General features: G+C 36.4%; 2 protein-coding genes across 11 annotated transcripts in view; both read right to left on the reverse strand.

Moving 5' to 3' along the window:
- The window catches only part of LOC131687112 (protein unc-79 homolog), a 1793695-nt gene that overhangs the window by 406404 nt on the left and 1364911 nt on the right, over window positions 1–22380 (reverse strand). The window lies entirely within an intron of this gene.
- Window positions 9230–10764, reverse strand: LOC131687115 (uncharacterized). Its single transcript, XM_058971164.1, has 4 exons — window positions 10750–10764; window positions 10509–10683; window positions 10222–10381; window positions 9230–10163 (listed from the first exon to the last, which is right to left on the reverse strand). The coding sequence occupies exons 1-4, from the start codon at window positions 10752–10754 to the stop codon at window positions 10072–10074; spliced, it is 432 nt and encodes a 143-aa protein (XP_058827147.1). The 5' UTR covers window positions 10755–10764; the 3' UTR covers window positions 9230–10071.

Consider the following 22380-nt stretch of genomic DNA (forward strand, 5'->3'; position numbering starts at 1 on the left):
CAAAAAATAAAAGTCTACGTAGTTTTTTCAAAGACACCCCCCTCCTCCCTCGTAGACAAACATAGACTTTTGCTAGACCCCCCGTACCCCCTATGAGTCTACGTGGTTTATGAACGGCCCCTAGTAAAGAATAACATGCCTGTGTGTAGTTCTGAAACAGTCGATGGCATTAGGGGTTTTAATTTGGCCACGGATAATATTGCTGGCTCATAAAACTGGCTGGATTTTTGATGTCATTGTGGTCGTGTCTTATACACAACCCTTAAATTTTTTTATTCGACTCTTACAAAGTACTGTTCCAGTCCGATTTTTATGCTTGAGGTTTATATCCGGTTTTTATATTATAATCAGTGTTTCAAATAAACCACACATTTCACACCAAGGAACCTGTTTCCAAAGGAGCGGTGGAAACCAATCATTGTTATGCACATTTCTGGGAGTGAGTAAAAAATCAAAGCAATCCAAGTGGGTTTTGACTCTTAGGTTTTCACTCCTGGTTTTGGCTCCTCCTGTCCACTCCGGTTTGTGATTATTGTTCTGTCGCCACTTATAGACCGAATTTAATTTCAAACTCGCTAATGTCTTGTTGAAAATAGACGTTTTTCAGACCTTTTTTGCATTTGTAGACAGACAAAGTGTCGATGGTCTCTACCTCTTTGAAAAAATAAGGACCGGATGATTGTTTTGGAGCAAAATCCGGCCCAAACAGTTACTTTCTGGTCGTGTAGTGGTGTTTGACGTGTGGGTTCTGTGTCCCCCAAATTCGACAATTTTGTTTGTTTACTCCGCCGGAAAGGCTGAAGTGAGCCTGCCATATTTTTTACGATAAGCACGCACAGTTTTCACTATTGAACGATCGTTTTCCATGTAATGCGCTACGATTTCAGCGTGTTCTTTTGGCGTAAATCGACTTATAGCTAAAAGACACTAAATGATGTTTCAGAATTGTGTGTATCTGTCAAAATCGGCTGGAAAATGGCGGAGTTGTTCAATGTTGAAATAGGATACATCCAGATGGCGCACCCTGTATATATTGAAGCAAATCATTTGTTTTCAATTTAATTTTCTTTAACAAATATATTATTATAACAATAATCATGAAGTGATGAAATCCGAAAGTTCAAATGCATAGTGGAAGGATGTAAAACAGGTGTACTATTTATTACTGTAATGGCCTAAGCCTAGCCTAGTACGCTAACCATTGAATGCTGACCTTCGAGGTCTATCGAAAAGAAGCTTTCGCCATGGATTGTACGAAGGATCTGTTTTGCTTTTGTGCTTGATAAAATGAAAATTGAAAATCTAAATTGAGCTCGGGCTTTTAAACTGTATGCTGCAATTATAATCTATAATTATGTTTTCACTCCTTGGCGGTTTTCACTCCTAAGGAGCCAAAAAAAAAAATGAGTGATGAAATCATGGATTTTAATGATTTGTCAAACTGTGGTTTCTTCGACGCATGCTGATTGGAGTGATTTTTGAAACACTGATTATAATATATTTGAAACGAGATTTAAGAATCACGTTCTATCCTTGAGACTTTTGTTTTCGGTTGCTCAATTGTGCTCTGATACAGGCAGTGAAGAGGATTATTTGGTAAAATTAAAAGTTCACTTATTTATTTTACTTTGGAGTAATTTCTTCCTGCTTTACTATTATACATTTGTTTTTTGATGACTAATTCAATTGCTTGATTTCGACAGGCCTCACCCATTATCAAATGGATATTGAGTAATTGTGATAACATTTGTGCAGCATTCTACCTAACAATAATCTTCATTTCTGTTTGCACGGATGGTGTATCGCCAAGCTGTCCAGAATGTACGGAGGAACTTGTGCAATGTTTCCATACGACAGCGAGTGTTTGGCGTTGCCGGTTTGACCAGGACGAAAGAGAACTTTCCCGCCCTCGGGTCGGAAGGTGGAGAAGGTTCTGAATCAATCAGTATCAATGAAGGCTTTAGTAGTAACATTACCGCCAGCTCGCTGCTAAAACTTAGTAAGCCAAGCAACGGCTGCAACAGTTACAGAAACTAGCAAAAAATAGGTCAAGATGGTTTAGCTCCGAACCAAGTACCAGCATGATTATCCCTGGGGAGGAAGAAACCCAGTGCAGCGGACTTTCCGGCGTTGGCAGGTGAGTTTTAGTGAACAACATGATGTTGAAGAAATTACTCAATCCCTGCTTTACTTTCAACAGGAACCACTAAGTCGGGCATTAAGAAATCCGACTTGTATGCGGATCTCGAAGGTAGCAACGGTATGGTAAATTTGAACACTATGCCAACCAAGCACCGAGATATAGTGGATGATTACGTGTCCGTTTCCAGCGTAGTGTACAAAGTGCCAACGGTTGTTCTCCCGAAGGATGCAAAAAGATAATGTCAGCTTAAAAGGTGGTACCGAGCGTGAATTCGGCGAAAGCCTTTCTCACACTGTCCGAATTCGGTGGGAAGCCGGATGGTCTCGTTAAACCTGCCCAGTGGATTGTCGCTAATAAGGTGAAATCGTCTTCGTTCTCACTTGGAGGTGGTGGCTCAGCTGCCGCTGGTGGAATAGGAACAGTTTCATCGAAAAAGAAACCAGCTCCGGCCCCCAACCTGAAAGAGGAAGACAACTTTGTGAACTTGAAAGATCTAACTAGAAAGAAATATGGCGGGGTGAGGATAGCAGTGGCAACAACAAAGACAAGAATCACAGCAATACTAGTGTCAGCAGCACGATGCCTCAGTTTTTTATCAACCTTATCTGTCTTATGGGAAATGTAGTTATATTTACATGTCTTACAAAAGAAATGTATAGAATTCGCTCAAACTTTCAAGATTTTTTCCGAGGCCCGGAGGGCCGAGTCTTATAGACCAATCGACTCAGCTCGACGATTTGGGACAATGTCTGTGTGTGTGTATGTAACGGACAAATTCTCATTCGTGTTTCTCAGCAATGGCTGAACCGATCTTATTCAAACCAATTTAAAATGAAAGAACTAAACAACAGTATGAACGCTATTAATTTGTTTTTGATTCTGATGTTTAGTTTCCAAGATATGAATGTTTGAATGCGTAAAAAATGGCGCTTTTTGCAGCTTTTTTAAATTATCTGCCGAAATTGACAATATAGACTAATATGTTTTTAGACAGCTTTACGAATACCTTTCGAACAAGCTATAGATTGTTGAAATTGGACTATTATCAAAAGAGATATTTAACATTAAATGCGGACGAAAGATTTTTATCATTTCCCATTGCCAGAAATATGACCAAAAACATGTAATCTATTTTTAAAGCCAAAACGGCTTATTTTAGGTCAATAATATCTTCGGAGAATTTAATGGAGGTAATATGCCCTTTCTTTTGGTATTGTGATTTTGCTGATTAATCCCCCTATGAGTGAGATATTTTCACAAATTTTCTTGGAAGTGATTATATCGAAATGATGTCTTCAGCAAATTTGTAGCTCTTACTTTTGCTAATAACTTTACTGAAGACTTTAAATATTTTTTTTGAATACTTTGAAAGTTATGGCTTGTTGTTTGTGGATTACTCTTTGTCGCCTATTTATTGTTCAATATAGTAATAATCCATTGAAATAAGCCAAACATTATTTTGATAAAACGAATTTTGTATTTCATTTTTCTATCTACAACCGCTAGAAATAATCACCGAACACTTCCAAGTTGTCTAAAAGGAATTTGATAACATATCAGTGTAAAAATGTTCATTTGTGCGAACCTTCTGACTGCAATTTTTCTAACTTATAACCATCAATCGATCTGAAACATATCGGAAAAAGAAAAGCGAAATAAATAACTCCAAGCAACGGCGTAGCCAAGAGAAGATTTTGGGGTTTAACACCATGCAACCCCCCCCCCGACAACACCCAAAAAAATATTGGATTGAAGTTGAAAATTTATTGATGCAGACTGATTTAATTCAATGTTACAATAACAATTATCTGATCTGTAGATTGATAACCTGTTGTTGTAAACATCATGAGGACTTTTGATAAATTGTCGGAATGGGGTCCTGATATGTAACTGATCTATTGGTCTTGATGTCACAGTTGTCTAATAGCATCAATATCAAATTCCTGCCTGAAAACATTCCAATAGAAAATTCCAGAGTTCTGTAATCAATCATAATCCTCAGATTTATTTTCAAATTGAGCTCGTTTTTGTAGAAATGTACTGTAATAAGGGTTTTTATTTAATAGGAAGCGAAGTTAAAATTGATTTAATGTCTATGAAATATAGAACTGCTCACCAAAAAAATGCATAACTTTCAACATTTGCTAAAAATGTTTTTGCCTTTCTCATTGACTCTAAAATTCGTCAATCTATTCCCGACCCGAGAGCCGAGTGTCATATGCCAATCGACTGAGTTCGTCGAGATCGGAAAATGTCTGTGTGTGTGTGTGTACGTGTGTGTATGTGTGTATGTGGAAAAAAATGTGACCTTTGTTTCTCAGAGATGGCTGGACCGATTTGCACAAAGTTAGTTTCAAATGAAAGGTACAACCTTCCCATCGGCTGCTATTGAATTTTTTATTGATTGAACTTCTGGTTCCGGAGTTACGAGTTGAAGAGTGCAATCACACAGCAAATTCCCATATAAACGGAAATGAAAAATTTTCAAAATCAAATTTGTATTTTTGATGCCAAATGACTTTAAAATGCATGAAACATTGAGATGTTTGACAAAAATTGACTTCTTTGGACTTTGGTACATTTTTGTCTTTCTCATATAGAAAGGATATGCAATCACTCTAAAAATCGTCAATCATACCGGCCCGGAGGGAGTATGCAGTGAGGGGTTTGCTACTTTAAAATTAAAACTAGTTTAAAATTTCTTAACAAGTTGAAAATTTTCGGCAGGACGTGGACCTCCCGGATCTTTCTCCATGATCCGCCGCTGGTTTCAAGCGATGTTTCAGTATCACATAGCATCTCTAGATCGTGGCTGTCGATCCGTTGTATGTATGTGCAAATCGTACTGAACATGTAATATTCATTTCCACCATTGTATTGAACATAACCAGCCATGGAATCGTAGTCTGGACAAATGAGAAAAGCACAATTGCACCACTAGGTGGATTAAAACAGGTTTTTATTTTGGGAATGCGTCGAGTTGAGACGAAAAAGTAATATGATTAATAACGAGGATAACACCTTCCGAATGTAGAGAGAAATTTATGAAAAATGACGATTTCCATTCGATTCTAGCAGGTCCTGATCGATTTTGATGAGCATTTGATTTTTGTTGTATGACCAATTATATTTTTAGGTCAAATGCTTAAAAACAGTAATTTAAGGTCAAGATAACATCATTTTGAAACCGCCAATTTCGGAGGTTTAGTATCTTCGATGAGTTTTACAAACGTTAAACAGCGCATCATTTAATAAAATAATTTTGACTGCATATCGTCCAAGAAGTATTTATGGTGAATTTTCTCAGGTTAATATTCATGACTACAATAAAGTCTCAACAAATTCGCTAAAGACACGAACTCTGTTACTATTTTCTGAAAAATTAATTCTGCATAATTTTAAAACTTCAAAAATTACGGTTTCGGAATTATGCCGTTTGGACAGTATGATCGATTTTCACCAAACCGAATTTCTGGCTACGCCGCTGACTTCAAGTAAGTAGAAACAAAGTCGTTCTACACTCGTTCACAAGAAACTCCTTCGAATGCTGAATATCTATTATAATACATTGAAACCCCGATTTTATCAGCCAAATATGAACATATGTTTGATGGGCTCTAACAGACAAACAAGACTGAATTGAAGTAATTCCTTTCTTGAGCATGTTTTCCTTATGGCATCCCTAAGTTTGCGCCGCTAAAACAACAAAAATGATCCAGAAAAAAATTGAAAAACGATCCATAAAAAAGTTGTCCATGTTCCATAAAACAAAACTGAAAATCCATAAAACAGTATGAATGATCCATAAAAAGGGGTGTTTTGATCCATATATTATGTAAAATTGAACCATGAAATGGTCGCAAAAGAGCACTAAAATAGTAATAAAAGAGCAATTAAAATCAAGCAATGCCCCATAAAAATATTGGAAATGTTCCATAAAATGATACATTTTGCGCCATAAATTAACTGACATTGATCCATAGAATATTAACAATGTACAATAAAACACGTCGATATGTTCCATAATATCGACAAAAATGTTCCACGGTATTACAAAATGGAGCAATAAAATGTCAGAAAAAGTTCCACAAATTTGATGAAAATGTTTGCTAAATAATTTTTCTTGGTCCATAGAAGATGTAAAAATGAACATTAGAAATGATTCATATATCGAACGTTAAATTATGGTTCATGGATATTTACAAAACGATCCATAGGAAAAGAAAATGTAAAACGATCCATTAATATGTGCTTATGCACCAGAAAAATTAAATTTAATGAATTCATGCGAAATTTTTGCTATTCGAACTAATAATAAAGTTTATTACATTTGCTTGTAATGTCAAACTACAACAAACAATGCATACATTATAGTTAAACTTAAGCTTCCGTATCCCAAAAGTCAGGTAACTGACCTTAGCTAACCTGAAATCATTATGGTAACTTTTTAAGCGTCAGGGTATTTATGATATTAGAGCGCTGAGAGCTATTAGACCACTGATACAGGCTGACATGAGTCGCAAATGCTATCTGAATAACGCTGTCGCTTAGTCGGCTTTTAACTAGCTATAGCCCCTATGTTTAAGTAAACCGGGCAAACGAGAGGACCACAGGTTTGCTTGCAATTCCAGCCACGGGTTAATCAATGCCTCGTCCAACGGATCCTCAGCGGCTTTGCGCCGCTTCAGATCCTTGGTCTCGGATATGCGGCCAAGCCGCATCACACTAGCTCCCAGTATAAGCTCACTTGTTAAAACACTGTCACTGTTATGAGAATTATTAAGCACAACTTATTTTTTCAGTTTACCATAAAATTTCGCATGAATTCATTAAATTTATTTTTTCTAGTGCATAAGTACATATTAATGGATCGTTTTACATTTTCTTTTCTTATGGATAGTTTTGTAAATATCCATGAACCATAATTTAACGTTCGATATATGAATCATTTCTAATGTTCATTTTTACATCTTCTATGGACCAAGAAAAATTATTTAGCAAGCATTTTCATCAAATTTATAGAACTTTTTCTGACATTTTATTGCTCCATTTTGTAATACCGTGGAACATTTTTGTCGATATTATGGAACATATCGACGTGTTTTATTGTACATTGTTAATATTCTATGGATCAATGTCAGTTAATTTATGGCGCAAAATGTATCATTTTATGGAACATTTCCAATATTTTTATGGGGCATTGCTTGATTTTAATTGCTCTTTTATTACTATTTTAGTGCTCTTTTGCGACCATTTTATGGTTCAATTTTACATAATCTATGGATCAAATCACCCCTTTTTATGGATCATTCACATTGTTTTATGGATTTTCAGTTTTGTTTTATGGAACATGGCCAACTTTTTTATGGATCGTTTTTCAATTTTTTATGGATTATTTTAAATATTTTATATGCAAAAGTACATTTTCCCTTTCCTTATCATGAAGATGGAAATATGCAAAAATAAAAAGTTCATCATAATCAGAAATAGTTATCAGACTTCATAGAGGGACGGTAAGAATATTTTAACAGCTTCAGTTTATTATAAAGAAAAAAAATTGCCCGATTTAGTCAATGTCCCCATTTTGTCAGCCTAAAATACACCATGAGACTGATAAAAATGGGTCTTTATTGTATGTATTATTCACTGTGTTTCACATAATTAGGTACATTTCATTTTTGGAGATTTTTTTATTACATCGATCTACAACAATTTTAAGTAGTTTTCAAAGGGTTATTTTATAGACTTCTTCCAACATTTGGCAAACCTATTCCAATTCGTATACCAATTAATTGATATACTTAAGGGTTTATATGTTGCAGATAGAGAAAATACTGAAATTTTCAACTTTTTTCCTACACAATATTACGTAAGCTTATTAAACAATTTTTCCTAATAAGTTTGTGAAAATTAAAAACTATTTGAAATTTGTTAATAGTTTTTTTTGTATTTAACTGTGATTTTTTAATAAATAGTGACCATCGCTTCACAACGTAGTCTATTTTTCATGGCTTGCGGTGAGCACGATGTCTCGAATTGCTGAACTGAAAATTATGGAATAGAAATTAATTTTTAGTATTCTTTACAGATTTAACTCGCCGCGCAGATAGCTCTGAATTAGACCCACTGGTGCCCTAAGACGATTTCGCTAGATTTTCAGAGCACTGTGCACCCAGTGCACTAACGCAAGTGACGGAAGGTTATCGAAAAGTTTCGTGAAAATGAAAATTCCAGTAATGATGATGATTTTCCCAAACGGTTCGTTTTCGAGAGGTTTTTATTTGTTCTTTGGCATTAGGATTAGCGATAATAATTCAAATCAAGGATACTACTGGGAAGTCGCTTTTAGAAAAAGTCGATGTCGACGTAAAATTTGGAACGATGCACGCATGCACTTTATAGATAGCGTGATATCAGGAGCTGCGATTTCATTTCAACGCTTTTTTGTGAAAAGGGCGATACTTACAAATGTGAACATAAGGCTTTTTCATACATGCGAATGAGGGCTTTGAAACGCAACAAATTAACCTAAAAATTTGGATTCTACGATATTGATTTCTTAAACTACAGCAAAAAATACAACGGGCGAAACTGTATTTTTGTTTGTTTATTTAAAGTTTCGCCCTCCACGCTCCATGCAAACAAACAGGGCGATACTTTTTTTGCTAGCAGTTTAGAGGCGAAACTGTTATTTTCGTATTTTTCTTAGAATTATCAAGCTGATACCAGCTGTAAATAGTAACAATGATCGCTATTGAAAAAAACACGGACGAAATCGGTAAATACGTAAAAAACGTAAGGGCGATACTTCAATGCTGTTAGGTGGGACCGAAAAAGTAAACAATCGCCAAAGGGGCGATACTATCACTTTGTCAATTTCAATAGCAAAAACAAATTTTAATTTAATAATTTCAAATACTTTGTTAAGTTTTGGATTTCGATCACTGAATCAGGCAAAAAAAACAAAACACAATAGTTCTTAAATAGGAAATAAAACCAAGCCTGGAAATATTCACGGTTGATTTTCTTTGAATGGTATCACTGCTAGTATCACCCTTTTCAAGAAAAAGCGTTGATTTCTTAGTTCTCAGTCGCGTTGGAAATTTGAGTAAAGAATAAACTTCAAATCGATTAAAAAAAATCGATTTTTTTGGCTCATTACAATATATAACCCCTTTAGGAAAATTCAGTTTTCCCACCACAATTTAGATATTTTATTAACACAGCATTAACAATAATTCGTTGGTATGTCTATTTTATGGGCCATTTTTTCGCTTTCCCATTGATTTGGTTTGAGATTTCTAGCACTGATGTTGTCCTATGCTGATTTGAGCGATTCTCTGAGTCCTGCCACTATCCCATGTAGTATGTGTTATCAAAAAACATCGCGAAGCATCAAGTTCTAAATGTTCTCAAACGATATAATATCCGAAGAGAGTAATAAGAGTTATAAGAAATGTCTCATCACACTGTTAGGTGGATTAAAAACGTTTTTTTTTCTGTTAACACAGAAAAGATGCCTGGCGGTGATATGAAATGATTGTCAACCTTACTTTTAACTTTCTTAAACGGCTAATATTTATTTAAAACGTTATGTCTTCAATAAAATAATCAAAGAAGTAGATAGTCATGTTCTGTTGATAATCCTAAAAATATTCACTCGTTGCTACTACCATTTTTGTCAATCACTGCGTGATCGTTTTGGTCATCATTACTACCAATTGTTGCTCGCCCCATTTCGAAGTCAAACTTCTGCTTTTTATACTAGAGCAGCTGTAGCTGATATTGCAACTGCTGACTTTTATGGTTCTGGCTGTCCAACATCATTTGCCGTTTCGGGCAGAGCTTTCCGGAAATTACGCTTGGTTGCTCGTACTCGTTCATGCCTTGTTAACTGACTTGTTCCAGGTTCTTCAAGAGCTGCATTGTTATGTACTGCTTAACCTCAATGTTGCTTGGATCCTCGTATTGTTATTCGTCACAAGGGACTGTTGTACTGGGTGCTTTCCAAAAACAGAGCCTAGGTTAGAAAAAGTGTTATTTATGCTAGATAAATTCCAAATCGCTCGAAATTTTACCATTGTGATTAACCGTTCTCTCAAGCGCAAGGAGGCGATTTAAAGTTTTCTCCAAATCATTGAACGAGTGCAACGTATTTGACCCACCGCCAGTGGCCGTCAATTCACTTTTATTGTGTTGCAACTTACGTTTCAGCTGCAGTTTTTTGTCGGCCCAGACCTGAGAAAAACAGTTAGTAAAACAAAAACCAGCATAAAATTGAGCATTTGTATGCTTCAACCAGAATCATCGATCCCAGCAATGAAATTCATAGAACAAACAATACAATTAAAACTGCCCAACTTACCTTTTGCCAGGCTGCAACGGTACGGGTGGGAGAACACAAGCTGTTCAGCAAATTTGTAACAGTCCACCAGAGCGAAGTAACTGATTCTCTCGAACTTATATATTTGCTTCCTCTAGCTAGCTCGGGATTGTTACCAACGATGCAGGTAAATTGTCGCTTTTCCGTATTTTTCCTGCTAAAAAGTGTACAAAGATTAACAAAAATAATAAAAAACAATACATTATTCAAACTTTGAACTTACTTCATTCTGCATGGCTGATTTTCACGTTTGAAAGCGATGGTGGAAAATATTCACGAGAAGTGTCATTTTTTTCGACAAAGCGATCGTGGCGTGACGTTCATAATAACACCGAGTTCATTAAAATTGTCACTTCGGATGAACTCTTACATATTTTATCACGACGGTGACAGCCGGAATAGGGTGTTGATCACTTCACTTCGTTTTCACCGTGAAGTGATACCCGTAATAAGGGCCGGGACATCACAAAGATAACACAGTGAGTAATAAATATCAACATGAGATATACATTTGATAGCTTTCTGTTATTTAGTTCTGATCGGGTAGAGAATTTGCCTGAGGAATGCAAACTATAATGTGTATGCATGATATGCCTAATAACTTTGCCGAAGGAAGTATGGTGCGAAAATGGTCCTGAAAAATATTATAGCTGTCCAATGATTCTAATTCAATTCAAAATCTCTGACATAACTGCTAGTGCTCCAATGGTAAGTAGGTTTAATAGTGAAATAACATCCTAGTTTTTTTTGTTTTGTCGAATTTATACGTTCAGATAACTTATCTAGGGTGACCATTAGGGTGGGGCAAAATGATCGTTTTTTCAGCACAGTATTTTTTTGGTTCCTTTTGGGGTCCCAAACAACTGTGCAAAATTTGGGGTCGATTGGTGTTGACCCGGCGTAGCGCATTGCGTTTGAAATTTGTATGGAGATTAGTATGGGAAAACCTACATTTTTGCATTTTTAATTCTATAGAGTACAATTCTTCCTGTAGTATGCCAACAAATAGATAGAAGTGTAGTACAGGATATGCTGAACAACTTTGCCGAAGGATGTATGGTGTTAGAATGTCTCTAAGCCGAGTTATAGCTGTTCAAAGTTCAATACATCGAATTAAATGCCAAAAATCATTTTTATTGCCAACACTGCGGGTGTACCAATGGAATTTCATATAGAATTCCAAAATAACATTATTTATTTTAGATTTACCACATTGGTATGTTTGGATGAATTATTCGAAAGCCTTAGCTCAATTTCATGAGGTAGTTGAGCAATAGGGCGTAATGAGGGGTGATGGGGGGGGGGGGGGGGGGGACTTTAATATGTAGAAATTCGAACTGAAGTGTTGTCGAGTTGGAATGTTCAGATGAATTATTTCAAAACATTTACACATTGTCCTACGCATAATAGAAACGATGAAATAAAACATACTGTATCCATTTGCCTTGACTTTTATCAATAGAAGTCATGTTACAGACTGAATCAAATGATGTCGAGTTGATATGTATGTCAGAGGATTATATTTCGGTATACAACGCATGATTTGATAGCATGCTCATTTCTATGCTGTTTGATCTCGAGGCGTGAAGCTAATTTCTGGATTTCAACATGAAATCTACCAGATCCCTACATCAATTTTTGCTTCAGGTGATCGAGCAACATTGAAATGAGCATCCCATCAAATCATAGTGCGTATTAAACTGAAATATAATCAATGCAATCCTCTGACATATCAACTCGACATCAATTGATTCAGTCTGTAACGTAACTTCTATTGATAAAAGTCAAGGCAAAAGGATACAGTATGTTTCATTTCAACGTTACTATTATGCGTAGGATATTGTGTAAATGTTTTGAAATAATTCATCTGAACATTCCAACTCGACAACATTTCAGTTCAAATTTCTACATATTAAAGTCCCCCCCCCCCCCCCTCACCCCTCATTACGCCCTATTGCTCAACTACCTACGCTTATGAAATTGAGCTAAGGCTTTTGAATAATTCATCCAAACATACCAATGTGGTAAATCTAAAATGTATAATGTTATTTTGGAATGCTATATGACATTCCATTGGTACACCCGCAGTGTTGGCAATAAAAATGATTTTTGGCATTTAATTCGATGTATCGAACTTTGAACAGCTATAACTTGGCTTATAGACATTCTAACACCATACATCCTTCGGCAAAGTTGTTCATCATATCCTGTACTAAACTTCTATCTATTTGTTGACATACTACAAGAAGTATTGTAGTCTGTAGAATTAAAAAGGCAAAAATGTAGGTTTTCCCATACTAATTTCCATACAAATTTCAAACGCAATGCGCCACGCCGGGTCAGCACCAATCGACCCCAAATTTTGCACAGTTGTTTGGGACCCCAAAAGGTACCAAAAAAGTGCTGTGCTCGGTTGATGTGGCTATGATTACGTTTTTTCATATAACAATGCCCCACCCTAGTGACCATACGTCCTGGTTTCCCAGGACATGTCCTGGTTTTGCATTGACTGTCCTGGTGTCCTGGGAAGTCGAGGAAAATGCTTGATTTGTCCTGGTTTTTCTCCTGTAAGCCTAATATATTTCTATTTATTCAGTCCTCGATTTTCACTATGCTCCAGACCGCAGTAACGACCGACCGCAACCATAACTGCAACATTTACTCATCCCCAATCAGAATGCGACAAACAAAACTTATTATAGTCGAATATCCCAATTGTACCTTCCGATGGTTTTTTTAATCTCTCAAGAGTGCCTCGTCAATATCGATGAAACAGTTGGATTGAATGACGATTTAGGCGCTTCTTCTCGGCTTAAATCGTCGTTCAATCCGGGACCCGAAGAATTCCCTGTTGTACCTCTAAAAAGACACATCGGCATTTTCGTGCTTCTGCTTCTACTTGAGTTCTCTTGCTAGTGGATTTTTTTCGCCTTACTGGAAATCCATTCCATAAAAATAAAAATAGCACCTAATCAGTCGCTCTGCTTGTCAACAGTGCAGTGAATCAAACGAAAGTTTCTACCTAAAGTCTGCTGTCTATATGTAACGTGACAGTACTATAAACAAGCAAAGCAATCGAATAATAAATTTCGTCCCAAGCCAGTGTGAACAATAAAGCACCGTTACTTTCATCGATTCGAAATCGATCATTTATTTCAAGATGTTTGAAACTCAACAGTAAAACAGGGCTTGGAAATCGAAGCACTGAATAGAAGCAGGCATAGTTCATTCTCTCAAACACTCACGAGTGTATGCATGCTTACCACTGCTCTCAAATCCACCCATCGTGTGTAGTCTGTATTCGGCTATGTTTTACCTTCGTGAATGTGTATATATGATGAATATTTATTCCTTTGAAGCCATCTGCTGTTCAATGCTTCGCAGACGCTATTGAGCCGTGAAGCAACATCATTCAGAGAAATTTTTTGCCGGTAAGAGAGGTCTACTATACAGCTCAGCTCTCTCCCATTTTCATGAGATTGCGATGGTCTAGCAGAAAACATCCATCAGATTGTTATTCGCAAGGGTACATTTCGCAAGCGATTTTATCGCTGATTTTGAACCTCTATGTATAACTGGGTAAAATCTGGCAATTTTAGATCGCTGATTAGAAATGAAGTCTCAATTGTTGTAGTTGTAGTAGGGGGAGGGGAGAGATACGACTTAAAGTATGCTCGACGAACATAGAACTGCTTTTAAGACTTTTTCTGGCGATTCAGAGTGCTAGGATGTTCAGTAAATTTACATATTTTAATGCAACATTTATGCAATATGTTCATTATTTTCATTGCAAACTATTTCAAATTGAGTAAGTGACCGTTAATCTCCGAGAGCGTTTTAAAAACAAAATTGTTTCATGGTAACGGGACAATATCTATTGAACCAATCGGACGGTTGACGGTGATATTGAAAATGTTACTTTTTCAAGAGCGTGCAATTTGCGGATGAATTTTAATCTATCAAACCCCGAATTTTCCACTTTAACTAATGAGCTTTGGTATGCAATCTTCAGGTTAGATATATCTTATTTGATTAATAGCCAAAATCATTTAATAAATTTCAGTGGATGCTGGGTCATTAGGCCGAAAGCCGGTATGCCGAAAGTCGTACGGCCGAATGCCGTTAGGCCGACTGCCATTAGGCCGAATTGGTCACTAGGCCGAAAGGGACCATTCATAAATCACGTAACGCAAAAATTGCCCAGAATTGACTCCCCCTCCCCTCATGTAACAAATTGTCACAAATTTCTCCATTCCTCCTTCCCCCAATAATGCAACAAATTCCTAGAAATTTCTTTTTTCTTCGGTGAAAACATGTTACGTAACGATCTATCTAACTCCCCTTCCCCCTTATGTCACAACTTTTGGTATCCCATCCCCTCCTAAATGCGTTACGTAATTTATGAATGGTCCCAAAGCCATTTGGCCGAACGATTCATTAGGTCGAATGGGCAATTAGGCCGAATGGGTCATTATATCAAACTGGAAACATGCAATGAAAGGTGATTTTTAAAGATCTTTTTTACGAGCTGAAGACATGGCGAGACACGAATTTTTAACTAACTAGAACACCCGCAAATACTGCTGCGGGGGAAGAAAGTATTAGTTTTATAATTTTCAATTTGTCAAAATTATGAGTCTAGAACTGAAACACTCCTGAACATGCCCTTACTGTATTTTCAAATACATACACAGAGAAGCACAGATACTCAGCCTAGATGAACCTGGGAAAAAATTTTTTGAGTTCAGTAAGACATGACGTGGCATGTATTTCAAACTGAAAATAACACCCTCTCAAACTGCTACTGTGAAGAGTATGTTTTAGTTTTAGAATTTTTAGTCAAAATTATGAATCTAGAACTGAACAGCTCTAGCACTTGTCCTTACCTCGTTACTTGACTCGAAGTTGTTTCCCCCAATTCAACGAATTTAAGTGTACTGGCTGAATACTCTTTTTGTCCCATCTGAAACGCGTTTAGAACTGTGTTTCCAATAAACACAGTTCTAAACGCGTTTCAGATGGAACAAAAAGGATAGCGTATACCAGTTTTAAAGTTCGCAACAAAACTGTTTGAGATAATAAATCAAAGTACTCTGCTGGAGATTTGATTGTTTCCGTTCCGGTTGCACTCAGGGATGCCATTATGACAGATTTATCTGGCACATCCAGAGTTTTTTGCAGTTTCTAGACAAAATGACAAACCTTTCATTATGCCAGATTTTTAAATTATAAAAGATGTTACACCCAAATTTTAAAAAAATAGTTAGATTAGAGAGTTAGATTTTCCCCAATTTAACAAAAACCGGTTGATGCACGTTCTTTGAAGACTAAAATGTATGTCAAATTATTTACTTTTGGCTTTACTAGCAAGAACCTTTATAGATTAGCTTCGAAACTTTTTGAAAACAAATCCAAACTGAAACTGCTCTAACATAACTCAATCTCTCCACCCACCAAATCTAAAAAAGCTGAATCCCTCTGGTACAAAGACTCGCCATCTCTAACGTATGTTTACCTTTTATCTGACAGTGTTTCAATCGACTATTCATCTATCTAGGATTAAATCGTATAGCCATTTAAACCTTTCTAGATTTTCAAGCTTTTTGTATGCACGAACTCTCTCAACGTTCAAAATAATTCATAACTTTAAAATAAATAACATTTTTGAAAAGAATCCTATGAATTTGCTTTTTCGTGGATATGAAGCAGAATTTTAGCTATATTTTACATATTTTTTCTGCGCATCTGGTTCAAATGCTAGGACAGATTATGTTACACAATGAATGTATACAGTGCCCCGTTTTTATCAGCCCCAGGTGTACGTTATGAGGAAATTGACAAAATCGGTACATATTTTTTCTTTCTTTTTAATAATTTTCATAGTATTTTTTCTTTAGTCCCTAAACATGGTCTCATTATCCTTTCTGATTATTTAGTAGGAATTTCCTAAAGGGAGTTTTCTAGCGCAAACTTAAAAAAAATGTTTTTGTTTTTGCATATTTTGTATATTTATGATAAAAAAGTGCTCAAAAGGATTTACTCGGATTTGACTTGGTTCGTCTGCTAAAGTCTATCAAACGCCTTTTCGTTAGGCTGACAAAGTCGGGAGCGAATTGGTGTTTGATAAAATTGGGTTTTCACTATATTGGTAATGCAAATAACGCATTACATATTTTCACTAAATAATATAAATTCATTTTTTAGAAAAAAAAATCTCGCCGATCCGTAGTGGAACCCGGGGCTATTCAGACTTACCTAATCAAATCAAAAGGACTTTAGGTGGATAGATGTGTTTATCGGTCAAAGGTTCTAACTGTTAGTTTGAAACCTCAGCTAAATTTCAGAGCTATAAAAATTCATTTGTACCACTCCATGACAGCGCTAGGCGACGATTTTCAAAATTCTACGTTTTTCCATCCTTTTACGATGTAGGATTCGGACCTCCCTAGGAGGCAATTCAGACCATCATTTTTAATTTTTTGTAATGGAATCTTATTTACTTATGATATTTTTATTGGAGAAACTCCTTAAGAAGCAAAAAGAATGTGTTAAAAAGTTGCTGCCGATTTGGGCATTGTGCATTATCTTTGCCGTGGCGTGGCGTGCGCCGACGCGAGCCGCTGAAGCTTCGTACGCTCATTGGTAAGTGGTAAGCGTTTTGAAAATATCTGCGTTTTCACCCAAAACAAAAATCATTCCATAAAATAGGAACCTTGGGCTTTCTATAGCACTTGTTATTTTTTCACTTTTAATTATCACGATTTTGCCAATAATTTTTGTTTTGAGCATAGCAAAAAAAATGAAACACGTATCTCCTTGCTAAAAAAACTGTAGAATGTATAAATTAATGTTTCAGAATGGCGCTTCCACGAATATCTACGACAGTCAAAAAATCTTACCATTTTCTGAGAAATCGAGAGGTACTGAACCACCCCCACGTTATTAATGGCACCGGCACCGTGTTCCTTTATTCATTATATTTTCTACAAACGCCCTATACAAGATTTCGGATCTAAAAGCGTGATGACGAGCACATGATGGCCTTTGCACTCAGCGGGGAGGCAGGTGTAAATGTGGCATCTGAGTTCGTATACGGTTTGTCTATGCGCCGGTTAATGCCACCAATGCCGAAGGTCCAATGCTTCTACCGCTTCGTGTACCGCCCGGATGCGCCAAAATTCTGCTCCTGTACGTTAATGATAAGTACCTATATGACGAACGCTTTTCATTCCCGTATTTTCACCAGCCAAAGTGGTAAAAAATGTTTGCTTCATCCCGTGTAGTAAGGCGTGAAGCAGCATGCCTCATTCTCATTATAAACTAACGATAATGAAGCATTCGTCGTATACCAGTTCAACGTGCAAGTGTATTCATGAAGAGTGTCGTCGGACAGCGCAGATTCGATGCAAGAGAGACGTAACTTTTCAGTTTTGAGTATGTTTATTTCGTCATGCATCTGTTTTGGGGAAGGCATGAGTTGCCTCTCGCCGAGAGGGTAAGTTCATTCAAGGACTCAGCTTTCTCACGTTTAGCTGTTTGCGTCAGGCATAGGTTCTCATTTACGTGTGAGAATGAGTGCTCTCATGCAAGGGGGAAATCGCTATATTCGTTCATTTGAAGCTTCACAATCCAAGCCCTGCAGTAAAATTCAACAGCAAATTTGCAAATGCAGTATAGACTGACGGAAGTCGTCGTTATACACGCTAACCACACTCGATACTGATTTAAAACTTTGGCTATAACGGAAAGCTACGCTATGGAAGATAACATGCAATACGTCATTGAGCATGAAAATGTTAGGACCAAGAGACCCGTTTATATTGACAATGATAAGATTGATAAGCGTCTGCACGATCTACACCTGGGTACTATTAATAAATTTATTACAACCATCATGTCGGAACACGTAACGGTTGAATCCTTTAAGTTAGAAACCTGGAGAAAATTCAGGTATTTCCAACGGTTTTTGTTTCGTGAGAATGCGAGTGACCTATTCCTTTATATCTGAACTTTCAATTCAAAGCAAAACTCGTCACCAAATCTCAAATCACGCTGTGCACGTATGAAGGACAGACCCCTGTGTGTCCTACGTTGTTACACCGGAAGACACACTACCAGAAACCATGTACACAAACCTCTAATGAAGCAATATCAACTGCAAGCATACCCATCATCCAGCCCTTCATCAACATCAAGTAAACCACAAACCACCGGAGTTGCAGCTCAGGCACCAACGAATACTGGAACAACAGAACGTACGCACAGCGTGAACCATCATTGTGATATGCCTACTACTTCCCAAACAACAGCCAGAACCACCGATAATAAAGTAAATAACAAAGAACACGAATACGCGATCGTGACCCGTAGACCCCAAAAGCAACTGAAACCAGATAATCGTGGAAGCCCATACAACATTAACAGCGAGAATAGTATGAAAACGATAAACCTAGAGAAAGCGGACTAAGTGAATCACAAGCAACAAGAGGCAATAAAATAAATAGATTTTCAACAAGAAATAAGATCTTTAGGCAAAGTAACAAATCGCGTATACAAGATCCGATGGATATACAATAAAATTCGATTTATATTTATTTACACATTGATAATATTAAAAGTTCCACGGCTCAGGTAATACATTGAGGAGTGTCGAATAAAATGCGTGTGAAATATCCAATGGACGATTAACATGCCTTCACGCCAGGACGCTGAATAGCGACTAACCGCCGAGTCGCATCCTACGCCAGTCAAAAAAATTCATCGCGACGGGCATGAATTGAATTTTGTTTTCTTTCAAGTTCACGCAGGGATGTCAATTTTTTCAAGCTCTGGCTCAAACTGGTCTTTCACCAAGCTATCCGCCAGTTTTCATATAACAATCGATTAAACCGAGAAATTTTTGGTAACAACGGTAGGTTTTGTAGCTCTCAAATCGAGAGATAATGGTTGTCAATAGAGATTGCCAGGCATAGCGCAGGGAAGCTACTTGGGATCACTGATGTTTCTGATTTACGTCCATGTCGTGTTTTAGTACTGAAAACTCCTCGCCGGTACTGCACAGACCATCTCAGCATTAAACGTTTGCTTATGGTGGTCTAGCAAGAACTGCCACTGTGGAACTCCGATGAAAGACTTTCTGGCAGAGCTCTTCCTCCCAGACTCCCATAACTTTTTTACTGTCCAAGCCCTGCCTACCAGACCCCAGAACTTTTCAACTGCCGAAAACGTGCGGAAAAGGCAATGTCGATTGAGAGGTATCGGGGGGAAGCAGTACCCTTTCGACTGTTCTGGTTTTTTACTCGTTTGATATGGTCACCCTAGACTTATCCAACAGCATGTAAGCCGTAAAAAATTAAACGGACGAAATTTAAACAATTTTCATTAAGGGGGCGCTACATCCACTTAATTTTTTCGGTTTATTAGTTATTAGTAAAATTTTTAGAGAATAATTTCTGAAAAAATATCCAAAATATGAAATTTTTAATAATTGACTCATGTACAGTGTACAGATGATGTACAGATGATAAAGTTATACAATGCGGACTAGAATGTATTCATGCCTGTTTAAATAAATCCATTGGACATGATGCATATTAACGAATATAAAGAAACGATATCAAAGTGTTTGAGGAGCACATTTATTTATTGCTTCATCCACTTAATTTTTTCGGTTTATTAGTTATTAGTAAAATTTTTAGAGAATAATTTCTGAAAAAATATCCAAAATATGAAATTTTTAATAATTGACTCATGTACAGTGTACAGATGATGTACAGATGATAAAGTTATACAATGCAGACTAGAATGTATTCATGCCTGTTTAAATAAATCCATTGGACATGATGCATATTAACGAATATAAAGAAACGATATCGAAGTGTTTGAGGAGCACGTTTATTTATTGCTTCATCCACTTAATTTTTTCGGTTTATTAGTTATTAGTAAAATTTTTGGAGAATAATTTCTGAAAAAATATCCAAAATATGTAATTTTTAATAATTCACTCATGTACAGTGTACAGATGATGTACAGATGATAAAGTTATACAATGCAGACTAGAATGTATTCATGCCTGTTTAAATAAATCCATTGGACATGATGCATATTAACGAATGTAAAGTAACGATATCGAAGTGTTTGAGGAGCACGTTTATTGGTGATCGCTGACAACGATGCCAGCAAAGAAATTCAGAGACGAATTTGTGCTAACGACTGTTTACTCCTTAGAATCCTTGGGTCGAACGAAGTTCACCACCGTACAAATATGGTCAAGGCTCCGAAAATGGCAAACAGGCGAAATTATTTTTTATCAAATTTTGCGTCAAACTGTTTGTTTTCCGTATGTGTATAACCTCTAATATTAAAAAATATGGTGATCCCAGAAAAAAATTTCATATCTGTCATTTATGAAAGTTTGTTGATGCTACTTGCATGACCTGAAAGTGACTAAAAGACCGTAAGGAGATAAAAAGGTAAACAAGATCCATATTTTCAACTTTTTGCTTGCAACCATATTTTTCTATCGTAGTCTAATTGAAATTTGATGATATTGCTTGAAAAATTTTGATGAATATGGATTATTGCTTATTTTCAGTTGTGAAGTAATGGAAACCAAATAGCTTGTAACGTGACAGATCAAAAATTCAAAAAAGTTTTGTGGACCACACCAACAGCATGCATACAATGTCTAACCTGCATTTTTTCTTACTACTTTGAGTCTACTTTTTGAAACTGTATTGGGAAAACTTAAAAGTTTCATTAATTTTTAAGAAAAAATAGTTTATCTTTTGTAACGTGACAGATTTTAACTTTAAAATAAATAACATTTTTGAAAAGAATCCTATGGATTTGCTTTTTCGTGGATATGAAGCAGAATTTTAGCTATATTTTACATATTTTTTCTGCGCATCTGGTTCAAATGCTAGGACAGATTATGTTACACAATGAATGTATACAGTGCCCCGTTTTTATCAGCCCCAGGTGTACGTTATGAGGAAATTGACAAAATCGGTACATATTTTTTCTTTCTTTTTAATAATTTTCATAGTATTTTTTCTTTAGTCCCTAAACATGGTCTCATTATCCTTTCTGATTATTTAGTAGGAATTTCCTAAAGGGAGTTTTCTAGCGCAAACTTAAAAAAAATGTTTTTGTTTTTGCATATTTTGTATATTTATGATAAAAAAGTGCTCAAAAGGATTTACTCGGATTTGACTTGGTTCGTCTGCTAAAGTCTATCAAACGCCTTTTCGTTAGGCTGACAAAGTCGGGAGCGAATTGGTGTTTGATAAAATTGGGTTTTCACTATATTGGTAATGCAAATAACGCATTACATATTTTCACTAAATAATATAAATTCTTTTTAGAAAAAAAAATCTCGCCGATCCGTAGTGGAACCCGGGGCTATTCAGACTTACCTAATCAAATCAAAAGGACTTTAGGTGGATAGATGTGTTTATCGGTCAAAGGTTCTAACTGTTAGTTTGAAACCTCAGCTAAATTTCAGAGCTATAAAAATTCATTTGTACCACTCCATGACAGCGCTAGGCGACGATTTTCAAAATTCTACGTTTTTCCATCCTTTTACGATGTAGGATTCGGACCTCCCTAGGAGGCAATTCAGACCATCATTTTTAATTTTTTGTAATGGAATCTTATTTACTTATGATATTTTTATTGGAGAAACTCCTTAAGAAGCAAAAAGAATGTGTTAAAAAGTTGCTGCCGATTTGGGCATTGTGCATTATCTTTGCCGTGGCGTGGCGTGCGCCGACGCGAGCCGCTGAAGCTTCGTACGCTCATTGGTAAGTGGTAAGCGTTTTGAAAATATCTGCGTTTTCACCCAAAACAAAAA

The sequence above is a fragment of the Topomyia yanbarensis genome, chromosome 3, assembly GCF_030247195.1.
Source record: "Topomyia yanbarensis strain Yona2022 chromosome 3, ASM3024719v1, whole genome shotgun sequence".
Lineage (NCBI taxonomy): Eukaryota > Metazoa > Arthropoda > Insecta > Diptera > Culicidae > Topomyia > Topomyia yanbarensis.